This window comes from Semicossyphus pulcher, unplaced genomic scaffold, assembly GCF_022749685.1.
Source record: "Semicossyphus pulcher isolate SPU_LCO1_2020_fin unplaced genomic scaffold, fSemPul1.0.p SCAF_14, whole genome shotgun sequence".
NCBI classification, from domain to species: Eukaryota; Metazoa; Chordata; class Actinopteri; order Labriformes; family Labridae; genus Semicossyphus; species Semicossyphus pulcher.
Window position 1 is genome coordinate 30068878 of NW_027211648.1, and position 17035 is coordinate 30085912.

A 17035-nucleotide genomic window follows, 5' to 3' on the forward strand; every position below is an offset into this window, starting at 1 on the left:
GAGCATGCAACACACCTGCTGGTGCCAGCTCCCGGAAATCACGCACTGACTACTGCAACTCCCTCCTGGCAGGCCTTCCTGCATGCACATTCAAACCTCTGCAGATGATCCAGAACGCAGCAGCTCGACTGGTCTTATCCATGTCCCTCCACTGGCTCCCAGCTGGCTAACCTAACTCGACTCTTCTCCTCAGTCGTCTCGGTGGTGGAACGAGCTACCAAACTCCACTCGGTCCGCAGAGTCCCTTTCACCTTTAAGAAGAAGCTAAAGACCCAGCTCTTTATGACCTCTGACCTTCATGATATTGATGCTATTGATGATGACGACATTGAGGATGTAGTTTATGTTGATTAGGATTCTCATGATGATGATGATGATGATTATTATCAAAACAAAACAACAACAAAAAATGCCCTACACACTTCCTGTCAGCAGCAGTGTCCGGTCGCACCTGAGGCTGTTTGTTGGCTCTTCCTGACTTCGTTCCGTCCTGTCTCGATCGTTGCTCGTGTTGTGTTAACTCTCAGATGTCACTTTGGACGAAAGCGTCTGCTAAATATAACTGTAACTTTGTAACGTCGCTCTGCAGACTTTTCTACAGCACATGCATGAGTTCAGTTTTGTATTGCATACTTTAGTAATGTAGTTTGGACCAGAAGGCAATGCTGTTTGTCCAAATACTGTTGAACCTTTGCACGACACAGGCTTGAGTTTTAAACATATTGAATGCTGACACCAGCAGACCGCCTCCCTCAGCGCACAGAGTAAAGCAATAGTACATATTACCGGCTTGAATTGAGAGGCCTGGTGCTTGGCTGCATAAAATGACCAGCTGTGCCTGCAGGGCCTTTAATTAGGTTTCCATCGCGCTCTGACAGAGTCAATGGAGCATTGATTTGATTTTCCCTTCAGAAGCCGTGGCTGTGGTCGCTGAGGCCAGATGTCACACCAGGATCATTGGGTTACACAACCAGCGGCTGCTTCACCGGGGGCTCCGCCCAGCGACGGCCTGACGGACAGCTGAGCAGCGGGGGGGCGGGACTTTGGTGGGTCAGTCTGTTTGTTGACACCAGACCTCGGCTCATCAACACGTGCTGTTAATATCATGTTGGGACATTCAATCGATGTAGTTACCCAGCTTTCACAGCTTTCACAGACATATTTAACACTTTGTAATTACTTCAGTACTTTACCTACAGTTTTACGCTACTTGTACTTTAATCAATCAATCAATATTTCACTTATCAAGAAGTGCAAATATCTTTTATTGCACAACTACTTCTTTAATTTGAATTTACATTAATAAAACATATTATTTTAAGTAATCATGATTAGCTAGACCGAGTGTAACATTAAAGTAGAGGATAAACATTAAGAGATAAATAATAATAATGATCCAGTAATTGTAATAAACTTAAAAGGGTTTTGCCTTTATTTGACAGGTGACGGTTAAACAAGGCGGAGCGTAGGTAAACAGTGACGCAACAAAGCTCCTCTGCCAGAAACAAACGGAGTGCTTCATGTGATATAAACATTCATGATTTAAGACTTGAAGTACATTTTGCTCATTAAGCTTCTGTACAGTTAGAAGATTGTGCATCCATGAAGTTTTGTTACTTTCACTTTAAAGGATGTGTGTGTAACATGAGGGGTTTCTATGTGCAGAAACTTTGCAACACTTGCTTCGTCAGTTAACTAGCAGCAAATAATATAAATTAACTGTCATTCATATCATGTAATAAATACTCTTGTTTATGCATTTTGCTGGCTGCAGCTGAGTTCATAAACGTTCAATCAAAGTGCAAACGTTCATCTGCTCTCTGTCAGTCTCCCTCCAGGTATTATTCACTGTCAAGGCGCAACAGCGGTTCTGCATCCTCATTGGCCTTCAGCCTCTGAAGCTCCTCCTCCAGCAAGCTGATTCGCTGCAGCAGCTCCGTCCTGTCCCGCTGAGATCTGATCTCCGTCTGCTGCTCCACCTCCACGAGCTTCCTCTCGTACCAACGCTCCAGCTGGATCGACACCGTCTCAAAGAAACGCTGAGTCACCTGACAGGAAGGAAACAACATCATTAATGTTATTTTGTTTGTCTATTGAGTTTAAATATCATCAGACTCTGTCCATACACCACCTATACGTACAAGGCTAGAGGTGGGAGATGATTAGCCGAGCTAAGCATGAAGGCTGGATGTTTTTGAGCATAGCTTTATTACTACTGGTGGAAACAATGACCTAAAACTACAGGAAACAAATGAATAATCCTCCCAGGCTTGGAGAAAATGATTTATAACATGTTTGAAACAACCACCCATCGGTTCACTCACCTCCTTCGCGTGCAGATTGTTCCTCTCCTGGATGAACGTGGGCTCGATGGGATGGTCGATGAAGAACTCCAGTGTCCTGGTTCCCTCAGCGTGTATCCCTGCACGCCTGCGGGCACTCATCAGCTCTCCAAAGTGGTTCCTGTCAAAGCTGTTTTCCTGATGCTGGATCAGTCTGGGCGCCTGGTCGCTGATGCTGGACCAGCTGCTGCTGCTGCTGGAGAAGCCCTCCCCACAGAATATTGGTGCGATGGGACTGTCCTGCACTCCCGGAGGCTGCCAGAGGGGGTCCACAGAGCCCAGCAGGAGGCCGGAGGTGTTTGGGACAGGCAGAGGGAACAGGGCTGTGTTCTCATAATCATCTGACGAGACAGGGAGGGGGTGAGAGGAGATATAATCAATGCCAATTGACCAGAGATGACCCACAAAATGAAAAGAGAATCTGTTCAATAAGTAATGTTTTTATATCCATGGAGAGAACACACAAACTTCACACAGAAAGGCTCCTGGCGGCCGGCCGAACCAGGAGAACAGTGCTGACCACAGCACCAAGATGCCACCCTCAATTAGATGTAAAAATGTAGAAAGTTTAATTCTTCAAGGAGGCTCAGATTTCTGATCTTTATTTTCCTGAGCAGATGGAGTTTGCTGAGTTGTACTGGAGTTGGCTCGTGGTCATCTCATGTCGTAGCACTACATCGAATGACTCTATTTTAACACGCTCTAAAAACTTTTAGTCACAGCTTTTAGGATCTTACAAAGACTGGACTGGATTCCCATTGAGCCGTTTTTCCCATCCTGTTGTTTCCTGTTGGAAATTTACAGGAAAAAAGACTGCAGCAGAAACTGAAGCAGTGTTTGGCCACAGCTGCCCCTGTGTGTGCAGCGGTTTGTGTTATCTGTGGTGATTGAGACCATAAAGCAAATGATGGGTTTGCAGAATTATTTAGCAGGTGTTTCCTTCCTTCGTACTTAAAACCACCTAAGAAATATAGAATCTGTAGGCAGCGACGTGGACTTCTGGGAAGGCAAGTGTTCTATTTGAACTACGCTTGCTGTCCGAGTAATACTGACCAATCACATATCAGCAGGCTGCGGCGTATGCAAAAGCAGGCGGAACATGATCCACCATAACACCATCACGACGATTTAGCTTCTTGTTAATCTCTATAAACAGACGTCTGCATGCTAACAGCTAACAGCTAACAATCTGTTGTAGATCTAAAATTTAACTTGAGATGAATTCCCTTGACGCTGTGTCACGAAAGCCGATCAGCGTTTTGATTTCCCGACTTCCTCGAATGCATCAGATGGATCCGACCTCCGTTCAACAAACGAGCATTTTAAAAGTTTTCTTCTGCTCTTGAGGACAGACCTGTCAAAGCTTCAATTTTTACTTCTATAAATCTGCATCATGATGTTGAAATTTGGGCGAAGGTAAGACCCGTTGATAACAAGTGAATCACAAGAACACGGTTTCTCTTTCTGTAACAATGCAGCACGCGGAAAAGGAAGTCTTGATGGGAAGTCGATTATCTCTTACCACCCGGCACGTTCACCGGTGTCCCCAGAGGATATATCGCCTCAGACTTTAGCCGATGGGATCTGAGATTGAAAACCACCTGGTTCACCTGAGCTAACAGCCACCATGCTAACACCATGTGCTAACAGGAAGCGAGTGTCCAATCAGTGAGGATATGGTGATAGCAGTCTGGAGTCCCCTTCATGTCTACAATTACTGACTTAAGAGATGTATGTCCACCTTACACAACAATTGAGATAGACTGGTTTCATTCGCTGTGAGCTGCTGGTGCTGTCACAATAAATCATCCCTGAATGATCCTTTTAAATGGTGTCTGTTCTGCATTGTTTCTTGGACGTACCTGGTGACCTGTCCACTTTCATTTCAAAGTAGGTCCCGCTCCCCACCTGCTCCGGCTCCAGGACTTCCAGACCGTGGGAGGATTTAGACGGCAGGATGTTGACGTAGGTGGCCAGCGACGTGTTGCTGTCTCCAGGTATGATGGACAGCAGGGGGAGGGACTCCGGGTCAGCGTCTCCCACACACTGCTCCACTGATGGTGAAGGGAGGAGTTTGTAGTACTTGGCTTTGGCTGGGACGTGGACCTCCATGTCCCTCAGCTGGGACAGACACCACCTCTTCAGTTCATGACTCACTGCTGCCTGCTTGAGGTAAGAAACAGACATCAAACCTGTCCACGACAAGGGCACATGCTCATTAGACCTCAAAGGCTTATTCTCTCATCTTCAAACATGGGCCCTGTTCATACTTTAAGGCTTAATGACTGAAAGAGTTGAACCAATTGATTGCTTGAGCCCGCAGACTTGAAACAGGCTTTAATGACTGAAATGTAATCCTTTTGTTTTTTAGGATTTAGGATAAGATCTTTGCTACATGAAGAACAAAGTGTCAGCTGGAAGTTGTAGCTGGTACCTGTGTCATCAGTGTCTCCTCCCTCCCCTGGGCCACTCTCTGCTCCATCCTGTAAATCATGTTCCTCCTCTCTGCTGAAGCTCTTTCTTGACTCAGCATGTCCAACACTTTGATCTAAACAAAGCACAGAGACTCTGACTGTAGAAAGAAAGAGGCGTCTTGGAATCAGGTGAGGGGTCACGTAGGCTTCAGCTGGGCATGGGCTGAGAGTGGGCGCCAAAGCGGGATGGTGTTGAGCAACTCAGAATAATATATATGTGCTAGAAACTGGCAAACCATTCAGACAGCGAGTACTGGATGGGACCCAAATGGGCGACACTAACAAGAGCTGTTTCTCAATTGCGAGGCTGCATCCTTCGAAGGACACAGTCTATGAAGGATGAGTCCTTCGTAGCCTGTGTAGACGCCAAGGCCGAACTTAAATGAGACGGTCTGGTCTATGGAGGATTTCCTGTTTCACCAGCTTTTCCCGCCTTTACCCTTGCCTCACAAAGCGCCGCTCCGGTTGCCTAGCAACAGGTAGCTAGCTGGCATTGTCAGATGCATTTGTCAGCCACATCTGTTGGAGCCGTCAAAATGGGACAGCCTTCGATGCACCGCTGTGACGTAATCAACCTTTAAATAAGTCCTTCGAAGGATGGCGGCCCTGAATTGGGACACAGCTAATAATGGGGCATGTATGGAACTGATCAAAGGCCCTTCATCGACACATCCGGGCTCACCTATATTGGGCCTCCATTGAAACTGAGGACGTAATTGGCTCGCCCCAATGGAATACCCCAGGTCAGCTCAGGTGTGACGTAGTTGGGCGTCAAATGGCCCCTTCATTTTTTTTGTTTGACCACGTGGCTTACATACTTCAAAAACTGTCCAAAAGCATTTGATGTTCTTTTTAACAAAATTATCAACAAGCACAATAATGTCATCATCGTTTTCTTTTCTGACATGATACTTAACGTAAACAGCAGCATTACTCAGGAAACAGATGTTGGTATCTTTGACCAGATAAACTGACCCAGTCTAAGACAATAAAGGTGCAGAAGTAAACTGGGTAGAAGGAGACCTGGTGTCGGTTCCTGCGGTCCATCTGTCCCAGCCTGCAGTTGACTGCCTCCTGGACGTTCAGGATGTGCAGCCTCATCTCCTCCTGCGTGGCCTTCAGCTGGACCTCCAGCTTCTGTAGCAGCGGCTTACAGTGACATCCATCGGTTGGTGCCTGCAGAGAGCGATTCATTAATTAGGCACCCAACGAAACCACTGCTTTACAAACATGTCTGAAGTTAAAGAGAGAATCATCTGTAACCTGTCTGATGTTGCCGTCCTTGTCACGGTACAGAGTGTAGAGCTGGTACGTTTTTCCATCCTGAGCAGGGCTGTCTTCATCGTCATCACAGAACGGATCCTTCTTTATGTCCAAGTTGTTCCTGCCTGTTTTCAGATCTTCTTTCAGAACCTGAAAGGAGTTCCAAGAAACAGCTAAAAGGCTGTTCTCATTTGTTTCCACATGAAGATGTGCGATATAAGACAGAAGATTAGATCAGGTGGAAATGAGAAGACGTCTGTGTCTGAGGCTGGGGGACTTTAATGCTCCCATCTAGTGGCCACGAGAGGACCTGCAGCTTAAGGCAACTCCACATTAATCTTAACCACAGACTGGAAGTTGAAGCAGAAGTGCCTTAAACCTGCATCCTCTAATGCAGGTCTAATTTGAGTTTAATGACTTTATGGTCTCAATCTGTAGTTTCAAGTCTTCTCCAACACAGCATGATGTTCATTTAGTCCAGAGGTTCTCAAACTGTGGGGTGCGCCCCCCATGGGGGGCACGGCGGCATGACGGGGGGGCGCGTCACCACTCCTGTGTTTTTTTTTTCGTTTAGGAAAATGTAGCAGGCGCAACTATGTTTTGACGTCGGACAACCCGGACTCATTTTCGGGTGGCACAGTACACAAACAAATTGCCAAAAGACAAAGATTTTTCCAGTTGCGAAAACAAAAACAGCTGATAGATACCAACAAGACGGCCGACCAAATCCAAAATCCAAGAAGTCAAGAAAACATGACGACGCTTCTCCTGCTCCTGGATTTACAGCGAATATGGTCAGAGATGAAGAGAGACCTGTTTGTGTTTTATGTCTGAAAGTCTGGCAGCTGCAGCAAAAATCTGTTTGTTGTTGTTCTTGCACAGATTGAACTTTATTGTTATTGTTCTGAGTTATTGCACATTTTATTATATTTCTAATTGAAAAAGTCTGATGGAGCAGTTGAAATTGGTTTTTTTTGCACAGCGAATGACTGAATGAAAAGTGAACAGAATCATGATCTTGACTTTCTTTCAGTAAAAGTTAAAATTGACCCATTTGTGATTTTGTTGGGGCGGGGGGGCTAGAAATGTTTCTTTCTCCAGAGGGGGGCACGACAGAGAAAGTTTGAGAACCACTGATTTAGTCAGTGATGCTCCGACTTAGAGTCAAATAAAGCAGGAAATGCTTTAGGGCGGGGCTACCTGTGATTGACAGTCTGCAACAAGGACCATGTGGTCACTTCTGGCTCCAAAAGAAAAAAAGATAAAAAGATGAACAAGCCAAACTAGAGGCTTCAAAATGTTAGCTCAAAAACCAGTGGGTGACGTCATGATGGACGCCTCAACTTCCTTTATACATTCAATGATTCGAGGACTCTTTGATACTACAGTACGTGGTGGGCTTTGTTTCCATTACAAACAATAAAGGAAGAAAAATGTTGCTTCCTACACGTCTTCCTGCACAAGGAGGATGTGTGTGTGGTAGAGGGAGCTGCAGTGTTGGCATGTAATGACATGTTACATGAAAACATCACTGTGGACCAGCTGTTCGTCCAAATGTTTCAGACCCACCTGAACCCTGACTCTCCTCCTCTGGCGGGGGCTGCAGGTGGTGCAGACAGCCGCTGGGGTCTTGTGAACACGTTGTTGGCGTCTCCTCTGTTGGTGAGGACTCACCTGGACGGCAGTTTGCTCACTGCTGTGGGTTTCGTCCACAGGAGAGCTGCTGTCCTGATCAGGACGCAGAGTGAAATCAATGACACAGTCACTGAAACAAAGACAGCAAAGGTTAAATCTTTTGGAACATGCTGGAAATGCTTTATTTCTGTTTCCTGACTTTGTTTGGTAGAGTTTCCTCTCTGGGGTCGGACTGGCTCCGGCGCTCAGCCTTCTGTCTCTCTCTTCGCTTCCTTATTGTTTTCCTCATGAAGCGATGCACCTGAAGACAATTATAAAACATGCTATTGTGACATTACAGCCAATGTTTTTCTAATTGAAGGTAAAACTTTGTGAAACGTTGACACCAACCTGAGGAGCTCTAGCCAGGAGAATTGCAACATCTTTGTGGTTGTTATCTCTGGCTTTGTCCAGGGCGGTTCTACCTGCCTGTGAGCGAGCAGAGTATCAGAAACACCAGAAGACAAACATACTGAGAGGCTTCTGGCTGTCTGCTGCAGTTTGACAGAATGCTTGTTAGAAACAGTCCTGCAGTTTGCTGAGCGACTACAACCAGCTTAAGAGAGGCTGACCTGGTGATACGGAGCTTTCCTGGTTAAAAGAAACCAGTTACAAATAGAGGTGGTTGCTTTGTAACAGACAGAAAGGCGCTTGTTTCTGTGATGCCAACTTGGGAAAAATTCTGTTTTTGTCATGTGACCCCAGGCGACAGAGAGTCTAATAATACACACAATCAGACTGCACGACAGGAAGGTGTTTCACTTACACTGCTGTTTTACTGCTGCACAGATCCTTCTCTTGTGAGGGCCCTAAATGTGCAGTAAAAGTGCAACACTACATCTCTGGATAAGGCTGCTTTAAAAAGAGCACTCGCAGGTTATTAAAAGGGACTCCACTACACCAACAACGAACAGTAATGACAGATGCTAAGACGCTAAGAGGAAGTAATGCTCTGATAAAGATCTGTTAGAACATCTGAAAGCTGTGACTTGATGTCTTTATATTCTTCATCTATCGTTTATCTCACAGAGCAAGAGAGAGAAATAATACATGACATGAGACGACACTTCATATTATTCTTATGAGCATCTCATCTAAGAATAAGGTGATCATTTTAATTAAAAATAAGACCTGTGAACCTGTTGGCACTAAGCATGAGCTCAGAGATGGGACTTACGATGTTCCTGATTTTGCCATCCGTCCCCGCCTCCAGTAAGAGCTCCACTGTCCTCTTATGGTTCAGAGCCGCCGCCACGTGGAGAGCTGTGTCCCCTGTCTGCAGGTAAACAAACACACATGTACAGGGCAGTGTGTGTGTGTAGGTTTGTGTTTCAATAACGGTTTATTTCAGTGGTACTTTATATTCCATTCATGTAAATAAATGTCTGTTAAGTCTCTATCAGTCGCCGAATGAGGTGACACATGGTGACTGAGCCGATGGCCCGCTGATGAAAGCCTTTGCATTTGCAGTATATAGTATTATTATGGGCTGGTGCTGTGTTTGATATGCTGACTATACTAGCAGCAATGTAGTCTGCATGCAAACAAAAGCAAAATGTGCAGTATGCCAAAAATACCCGGATGTCGTACTGATTCGGACAAAATCTCCAGTCTACCTCGCCTACTGTATCCCACAATGCAAAGTGCTGGAACGTCACAGCAGCAGCTGAAATCACGGACAGCAGCAGCATTCCAGCAGAAGGGGGCGCTGTAGCTGAAGAAGCAGCGGTTATTGTTTACGTCCGCCTGGTACAGCATACTACAAAATGAATTTGAAAAGCTCCTCCATATTACAGACTACCGCCGAACGTAGTATGCAGTATATAGCATGTAGTATATAGTATATATTACGGCATTTCAAACACAGGCTGGGTGTCTGTGGCGACATTCGTGGTAAAAATCACAAGCGGCGCCCAGTTAGTGACGCGTTTTCAGCCAGCAGTGGTTGGTCTGCCAGAGAGGGTAGGCGGAGCTAAGCGGCTGCTTTTCCGCTCTCTGCAAGTGTTGCGAGTAAACAGTAATCTACTATGGCTGAACAAACAAAGAAAAGATGGATGACTACAGATACAAGTTCAACAAGAAGTGAAAATCCAAAGAAGAAGAAACAAACTCGACGCTCAGATGAAGCAAACAGTCTGAAAAGGAAAGCGACCGTCAGCCAGGAAAATCAAGAGTTACAACCGTGACAAAGGGAGACAGCCGCAGACATCTGGTTATCTGGGACGTATGCGCCCGCAGTTGCTTTTTATCACCATAGGGGGCGCAAATAAAATGAAACCAAGAACTTTGAGATTATCACTTTAAATACGTATAAAAAGTTTCCAATAATAAAACAAATATTTACTTGGGTTTAAATGCAGCAGTTCTTATAGAAAAAGTAACTGAACTCAAACATAAACACAGCTAAAACAAATGGAAGTAATTAATTACATTTACACCATAAAACCAAGATGGCGGCAGCCCATCTCGAGGCTGCAAACCAGTAGACAACAAACCAGATGCCTTCATCCTCTTCCTGTACTCAGTCTATGTGTCTTATGGTACCTGGTTTCTCTCGGTCACAGAGCACAGAGAGCTCAGCAGGATCTTCACCAGCGTCAGGTTGTTGTAGCGAGCAGCAACGTGCAGACAGGTGTCCCCCATCTGGAGCCATAACACAGGTAATGTTTTACGATCAGTGCGTTGTGAAGCTATTCACACTTATTGCATCGTGGTGTCATCATAAAGACAGAGAGCGTGCATCATGGAGCTCAGTGCATTGTGGGATGCTGGAGGACTCACGTTGTTCTTGGTGTCTGGCTTGGATCCTTCGAGCAGCAGGAGGCGAGCAGTCTGAGCGTGTGCGTTCTGACAGGCCAGGTGCAGAGCTGTGTTACCTGCCTGAATCACATCGTACTGTTAAAGTGAATGTAGAGAGTTTTCCCCTCATATAACATTTGTTTTGTAAAGCTTACTCCAACTGTTGTTTGGTAAATGTCCATGTGTTCCTTTCAGTCTTGTGTTGTTGAATGTAGTGAGTATCATTATAATAATGATTGTTATTTTCCCACCTTGTTCCTGATGTGAACGTCGGCTCCTGTCTTGGTCAGCAGTTTGACACAGTGAGAGAAGCCGTGCCAGGACACCTCGTGCAGCGCCGTGTTTCCATCCTACAAACAGCATCACAAACTATTTCCATCATGTAATCGATCAAACAGGTGTGCTGCAGGTGTATCAAACGTATCCAGCACTCACTCTGTCCTGCAGGTCGACAGCACAGCCTCCCTGAATCAGAGCGGCGATGGTGTCGCTGTTCCCCACCGTGGCAGCTCGGTGCAGGGCCGTCTGATGACCCCGACCCGGGCAGCACGACGAGGGGACGTGGACCAGGGCCTGCTCATTCATCTCTACTCACACACACACATTCATGCACGCACCTGTAGAGTATGTGTGTGCATGCATGTACCGTGGTTTGTGAGTTAAAAGATCATTTTACTATTAAAGGACAAAAACACCTCCTTTTCATACTCACCTTAATATGAATGAGTTTACTCCTGCGGTGCTCAGACGTGGTGGATCTTAAACATCCTGTTGTAAAATAAAAATCAGCTGAAACAGTAGAACAGATCTGTGCTCCTCATGATGTCAGATGTGCAGGAGTTGGTGCTGTGATGCACACGGCTAAAATACGCTGAAACGCTGCAGAGTTGGAGATAATTCATCAAGTTATAGTAGATAGTTTGTGAATGGCTCCTAAAACCGCTGACCTGAATCCTGTGTGACTCTCATGCTCTTTAATGTTCAGCATCAGACCTAAATGACAAAAGGATTTCATGTAAAAGCTGCAGAGCGAGCTGACAGACAGATTACTCTCCATGCCAGGGGGTCGCCCTTTAATCTTTGTTAGTGATTATACAAAGCCGTGAACTTAAAGCATGTGGACATACAACACTGGAACGCTCTTAACTCTGTTTATGCTCCTTCAGTATTTTAGCCCTTTGCACACGTGCACTCCTGACAATTTACAGAAAATGTCAAGACAGTCTGCCGCTGCCATTTCACAGATGTCCCTCACAGCGGGACGTTTTCTTTTTCTTTTTTCTGAACACGTTTTCATCTTGTGTGTGGCTGGTTCTAACTGTGAACATCAACTAGAAGGGGACTAGATTTATTCTTCCTCTTCCAGAGGTTCGCTACCACTACCAACTGGACCGGAGTGGAAGTAGAGGAGGGGATTAGGGCAGGCAGTCAAATTTCCATCCCTCCATCATCTATAACGCTTATCCTAATCACGGTCGCGGGGGGCTGCAGCCTATCCCAGCGGTCATTGGGCGAGAGGCGGGGTTACACCTGGACTGATTGCCAGTCAATCACAAGGCTGGCACACAGAGACAGACAACCTTTCACACTCACACCTACGGGCAGTTCAGAGTCACCAGTGAACCTAACGAGCATGTCTTTGAACTGTGGTAGGAAGCCGGAGAACCCGAGGTGAACCCACGCATGCACGGGGAGAACATGCAGACTCCACACAGAAAGGCCCACTATGTCTGAACCGGGATTCAAACCAGGAACCTTCTTGCTGTAAGACTACAGCGCTAACCACTGCACCACTGCACAGCAGTAGTAAACTTTGCGCACAAAACATGAAACCAGTTTCCTTAATAATGGTGAGGATTACCTCCTTTTGTTTCTTGTTCTTTGTTCCTGGGTTTTTAAGAACATTTGATTCGATCTTCTCTAGCTGTGAGGCGACAGCGCTAAATAACTGACCCACCGTGCAGCCGTAAACTTTGGGCACAACAAATGAAATCAAATATCAAATACAGCTCAGTTTCCTTAATTTGAACCAAAGAAAAGAAATGGATCATGTAGGATTGTAATATAGCTCTCCTGACTTGTTCTTCAGCCGCACCAAACGACGACCATGTCCCCATGACCAACTATTTTTCAAATCAAGCAGCGCTGGAGAGGAACTCTAAATCCATGTACAGTTTATCCTCTTCCTTCAGGTTTCACATTTCAGATCCACTTTATTTCAGCTGTAAATATTCAGTAGCTTTCTTAACTACATTAACTGCTACAGTGGATAGAGTCGGAAAGAAGGGGCAAGAGATGACATGCAGCAAAGGGCCGAGGGTTGGAGTCAACCCCGGGTCACTGCATCGAGGACTGAGCCTCCGTACACGGGGTGCACGCCCCAACATCTGAGCTAAACCTGAGCCCTTACCTGTTCTTCAGATTCAAACCAGTGGTTCTATAAAGTTTATATAGAAAAAGTTGCTCATCAGGAGATTCCTCCGAGTGCTGTTATTTCAGGGATTTGACTTTCTCTGAATGCTCTTCCCTCACGTTATCTTCAGTTGAACACAAAGCAGAACTTAAGCCACCAATCTCTTGTCTTTGAAGAACATAACGAAGACAGCGGACGACATGAGCGCGAGGAGTGATCGATAAGATGTTTTGCCTGACATGGTTTTAAGGAAACATCATTTCTGTCTGGATCAGGTTCAGCTTTCAAAACGAGTCTCGCTTCTGTTCGATTGTTTGCTCACTAAAGTAATAGTTCAGTCCAGTTATATATTTACCTGATCTTCATTGGAGCCTGCAGACTTCTGTTGCTTCCTGCTGTACAAAAAAGGAGCAGCCACCTGAAATCCAAACAAGCCTTTCCAGGAGTTGCTCTCTGTGTTTGTGGGTGTAAGAGGATGATGCTGCTGCAACAACAGCAGGCTAAATACTCAGTGTGTGAAGGAGAGCTGAGAGGATTCCAGATGTTCTAATGCACTACAGCTTACAGAGAGAGAGAGGGAGAGAGAGAGAGAGAGAGAGACAGAGAGAGAGAGGGAGAGAGAGAGAGAGAGAGAGAGAGAGAGGTAGTATCTAAAGAAACCTTTAACCCTCCATCTGCACGCGCTCACTGTCATGTAAAAGGTTTAATCGTGTCTACGGCCGTTAATCTGTGATGAGAAGGTTCAACAACTGTCTTGAGAATAGCGTGCTCGAGTCTATGACACACACGCGCGCACACACACACACACACACACACACACACACACACACTGTATTAGCGTAGGCCTACATGTCTGTCGTGTATCTTTCCGTGTGGATTAGGATCAGGACCCTCGCATTAAATCTCTGGTTTACGCTGCTTTAATGGGAAGGTTCTGATTTTAATCTAATCTTTGGCTGAACATGAAAAACAAAAACCAGGGAAGTTTTGTCGTCAGATTAAAGTGGAGCATTTACGACAAAAGACTTGTATGTCAATATTGATATAAATTAAACCAACACACAGCCGATCCCAGCTGTCTTTGTGCGAGAGGCGGGGTTACACCTGGACAGGTCGCCTTTCAACTACAGTTACTGCATCCTTCGAAGGACGTATTTGAAGGGCAGTTGCGTCACAGCAGCGCGTCAAAGGTCGTCCCATTTCAGATGCAGCCGACAAACGCTTGTTAAAACCGTAAAGGCCTTTAAGCTTCAAATTATCTTTAAAATAATTTACGTGACGTTGGTTATGATAGCTAGTTAGCCAGCTAGCTACCTGTTGTGACAGGAGCTGTGCTTTGTGACGTAAGGGTAAGGGCGGGAACAGCTGGTGACACAAACAGGAAATCTTTCGTATGCATGCAGACTCCACACAGAAAGGCCCGCTACGTCTGAACCCTCTGACAGTGTGGTGAGAATGCTAACCGCTGAACGGTGGCTGAAACACAATTTATTCAGTTCAAGCTTTAATTGTCATGCATTGTCCTTGTTTGGTCTTTAATGTCAGTGTTTATTTTTCATTTCCTGTTTTACTCCTGCTTGTGTGATCATGTGCCCCGCCCTTATTGTCTCACCTGTGCCTGATTGCCCTCACCTCCCAGTGTATTTCATCTTCCCCTTTCTGTGCCAGTTCCTTCTGATCAAACCTAACCATGTTTTTTTTGTGTGGATTTCCTCCTTTTGTTATTTTGTCTTCCTCTTTGTTTTCTGGACCGTGTGATTTTTCTTGTGATATTTTATCCCTGGACTCATCAAAGCAAGAACCTTAAATCCTTTTAGGGTCTGCACCTGGGTCCTTTCCCTCTGTACCTATCATGATATTGATATCTTTATAGAAAAATGATCCAAAATATTCTGTGCAAACAAGTAAATGTTATTTAAACAGCCTCTTCCTGCTCGCTCCCTCTTCATGCTACCTTCTTCATGCTTGCTCCCTCTTCATGCTCACTCCCTCTTCATGCTCGCTCCCTCTTCATGCTCGCTCCCTCTTCATGCTACCTTCTTCATGCTTGCTCCCTCTTCATGCTCGCTCCCTCTTCATGCTCGCTCTCTCTTCATGCTCCCCTCTTCATGCTTGCTCCCTCTTCATGCTCACTCCCTCTTCCTGCTCGCTCCCTCTTCATGCTCGCTCCCTCTTCATGCTCGCTCGCTCTCTCTTCCTGCTTGCTCCCTCTTCATGCTCACTCCCCCTTCCACAGGTCTGTGAGTATAATAATCATCCAGCCATTGGATGTGACCTTTTTCCACTGTTGTGAGGAAGATTAGAGTCATTAAAATCAGAGCAGGTCATTATCATGTGTTTTTAAATCAGCTGGAGAAAATGTACATCCACCCGGAAAATCTGCTTTAAAACCTGATTTAGGCCAAAATATACTCAAGCAAAACGTTAGCGAGAACAGTTTGTTCAAACTATGTTGCAGGGATTCTGATAAATTCACAGGATAACGGCAGTGTATCACAAATGTGGATTCTTGTGAGAGGCACGTGGGACGTGGGTTTTAAATGTGTAATAACAGATATCAGGCGTGCATGATTCTTTATATCAAGTTTAATACAAACGTAATTGTAAGTTTGATTAACCACCATGTGCGATGCATTTTAGACTGACCGCCAAACACGGTCACGTTCCCTGTGGTACTTACGTTCATGTGAAGACAGTTACAACTTTGAATGACAGGAAATGGATTTGTGATTAAAATAAAGCAGCAAACGTGAAAGAAGTGAAAATCAACAGAGCCTTAAAATACCGTCAGTGTCAGGTAGCACACGTTTTAACACTCAAACCTAGTCTGTTTTTTTATTCAGGGACGGCCATCTTTGTCTTCTCTACCAAACACATTCTGTGCTCATCAGGGGAAGCTGATAAAGTTCTTCAAAGCGGACACACTGTTGGTGTAGAGTCCTCAGAGCTTCAGGGTCGGGATCTGAGAGGAAACTTAAAGAGAAGCTCGAACAGTTTGTGTTATTAAAGTAAATCTTAGGAAACATGAGATGATTTTGACCTGCAGCACAGCATACAGAATCCAATGTTGGTAAATTGTTTACATATATTGTAATCTGAGGTAGATAAAAGGACTTCGCTGTATGGAAGCCCTAAGAGGACATGCATCCATACTCAACTTTCCCCTGATAACGAGTAATTTCCGGTTGTTTTCTCGAGATCTCGACTTATTTATCTCGAGAGCAAAGCTGCACCACTGTAACGTCACATGATCATAACTCGTATCCTCGGAGCTGCAAAAGCACCAAACTAACGCAGAAACAGGCTTGACTGACCTCATCAGTGAGGGCGACGGCAGCATGGCACGTCCTGCTCTGTGACATCACAGTGAGCAGCCTGTTGGTCGGTTTTCTACATTGACACAAAATGATGATGTTATCACAAGAAAACCAGCTTTCATATCGAGACATCAAGAAAACAACTGAAATTACTCGTTGTCACGGGAAATGGAGTAAACAAAAAGGATGGATGCATGTCCGCTTCGGGCTTCCGTAGATCTGCACGTTGAAATGTTATATATATTTTGGTGTGCATCCAGCTTCACCTCCCTGACAGGAGCCTGACTAAACTGGGCCTCACCAAATTAAACACACAAGGGAAACAACCTGCTGCTGCCGCCTGTCACCAGTTTGTCAACCAGCTGAACCAGCGTACCAGTCGACCAGTAGATCCTTTTTAAAAGTTTGTTTCTTGCAATTATCTTTGGTTTATTTGACTTTTAATTGTGTTTGTTATATTGTCTGTTTCCACTCTGAGCACTTTATTTGTTGCTTGCTGTTTTAATATTTTGACTTTATTGTTAAATATCTTGTAAATGTTTTAATAAGCTTTTATTCTCATCCATTCCTCCTCCAGTATGTCCGCCTCCCCCCTCCTTCCCCCTCCCCGAGTGGCTGCAGTGAGTCGGACTGGAGGCAGGGGGGGTGAAAGTTCACCATCATGGCTCTCACGTATCAGATGACAATGTAGGAAAGTTGGACACAAACAGGCAGCGGCGTGGATCCAGATAATCAAAGCCGAGAGCAGCAGAC

At 45.3% G+C, this 17035-nt stretch overlaps 1 protein-coding gene across 1 annotated transcript; it reads right to left on the reverse strand.

The window, feature by feature from the left end:
* Positions 1-1841: 1841 nt before the first annotated feature.
* Positions 1842-11137, reverse strand: ankrd6a (ankyrin repeat domain 6a). The gene is made up of 14 exons (XM_069662355.1): positions 10988-11137; positions 10804-10902; positions 10535-10633; positions 10298-10396; positions 8931-9029; positions 8105-8182; positions 7914-8015; positions 7649-7807; positions 6080-6229; positions 5840-5992; positions 4777-4890; positions 4205-4508; positions 2320-2683; positions 1842-2049 (listed from the first exon to the last, which is right to left on the reverse strand). The coding sequence occupies exons 1-14, from the start codon at positions 11135-11137 to the stop codon at positions 1842-1844; spliced, it is 2178 nt and encodes a 725-aa protein (XP_069518456.1).
* Positions 11138-17035: the final 5898 nt, after the last annotated feature.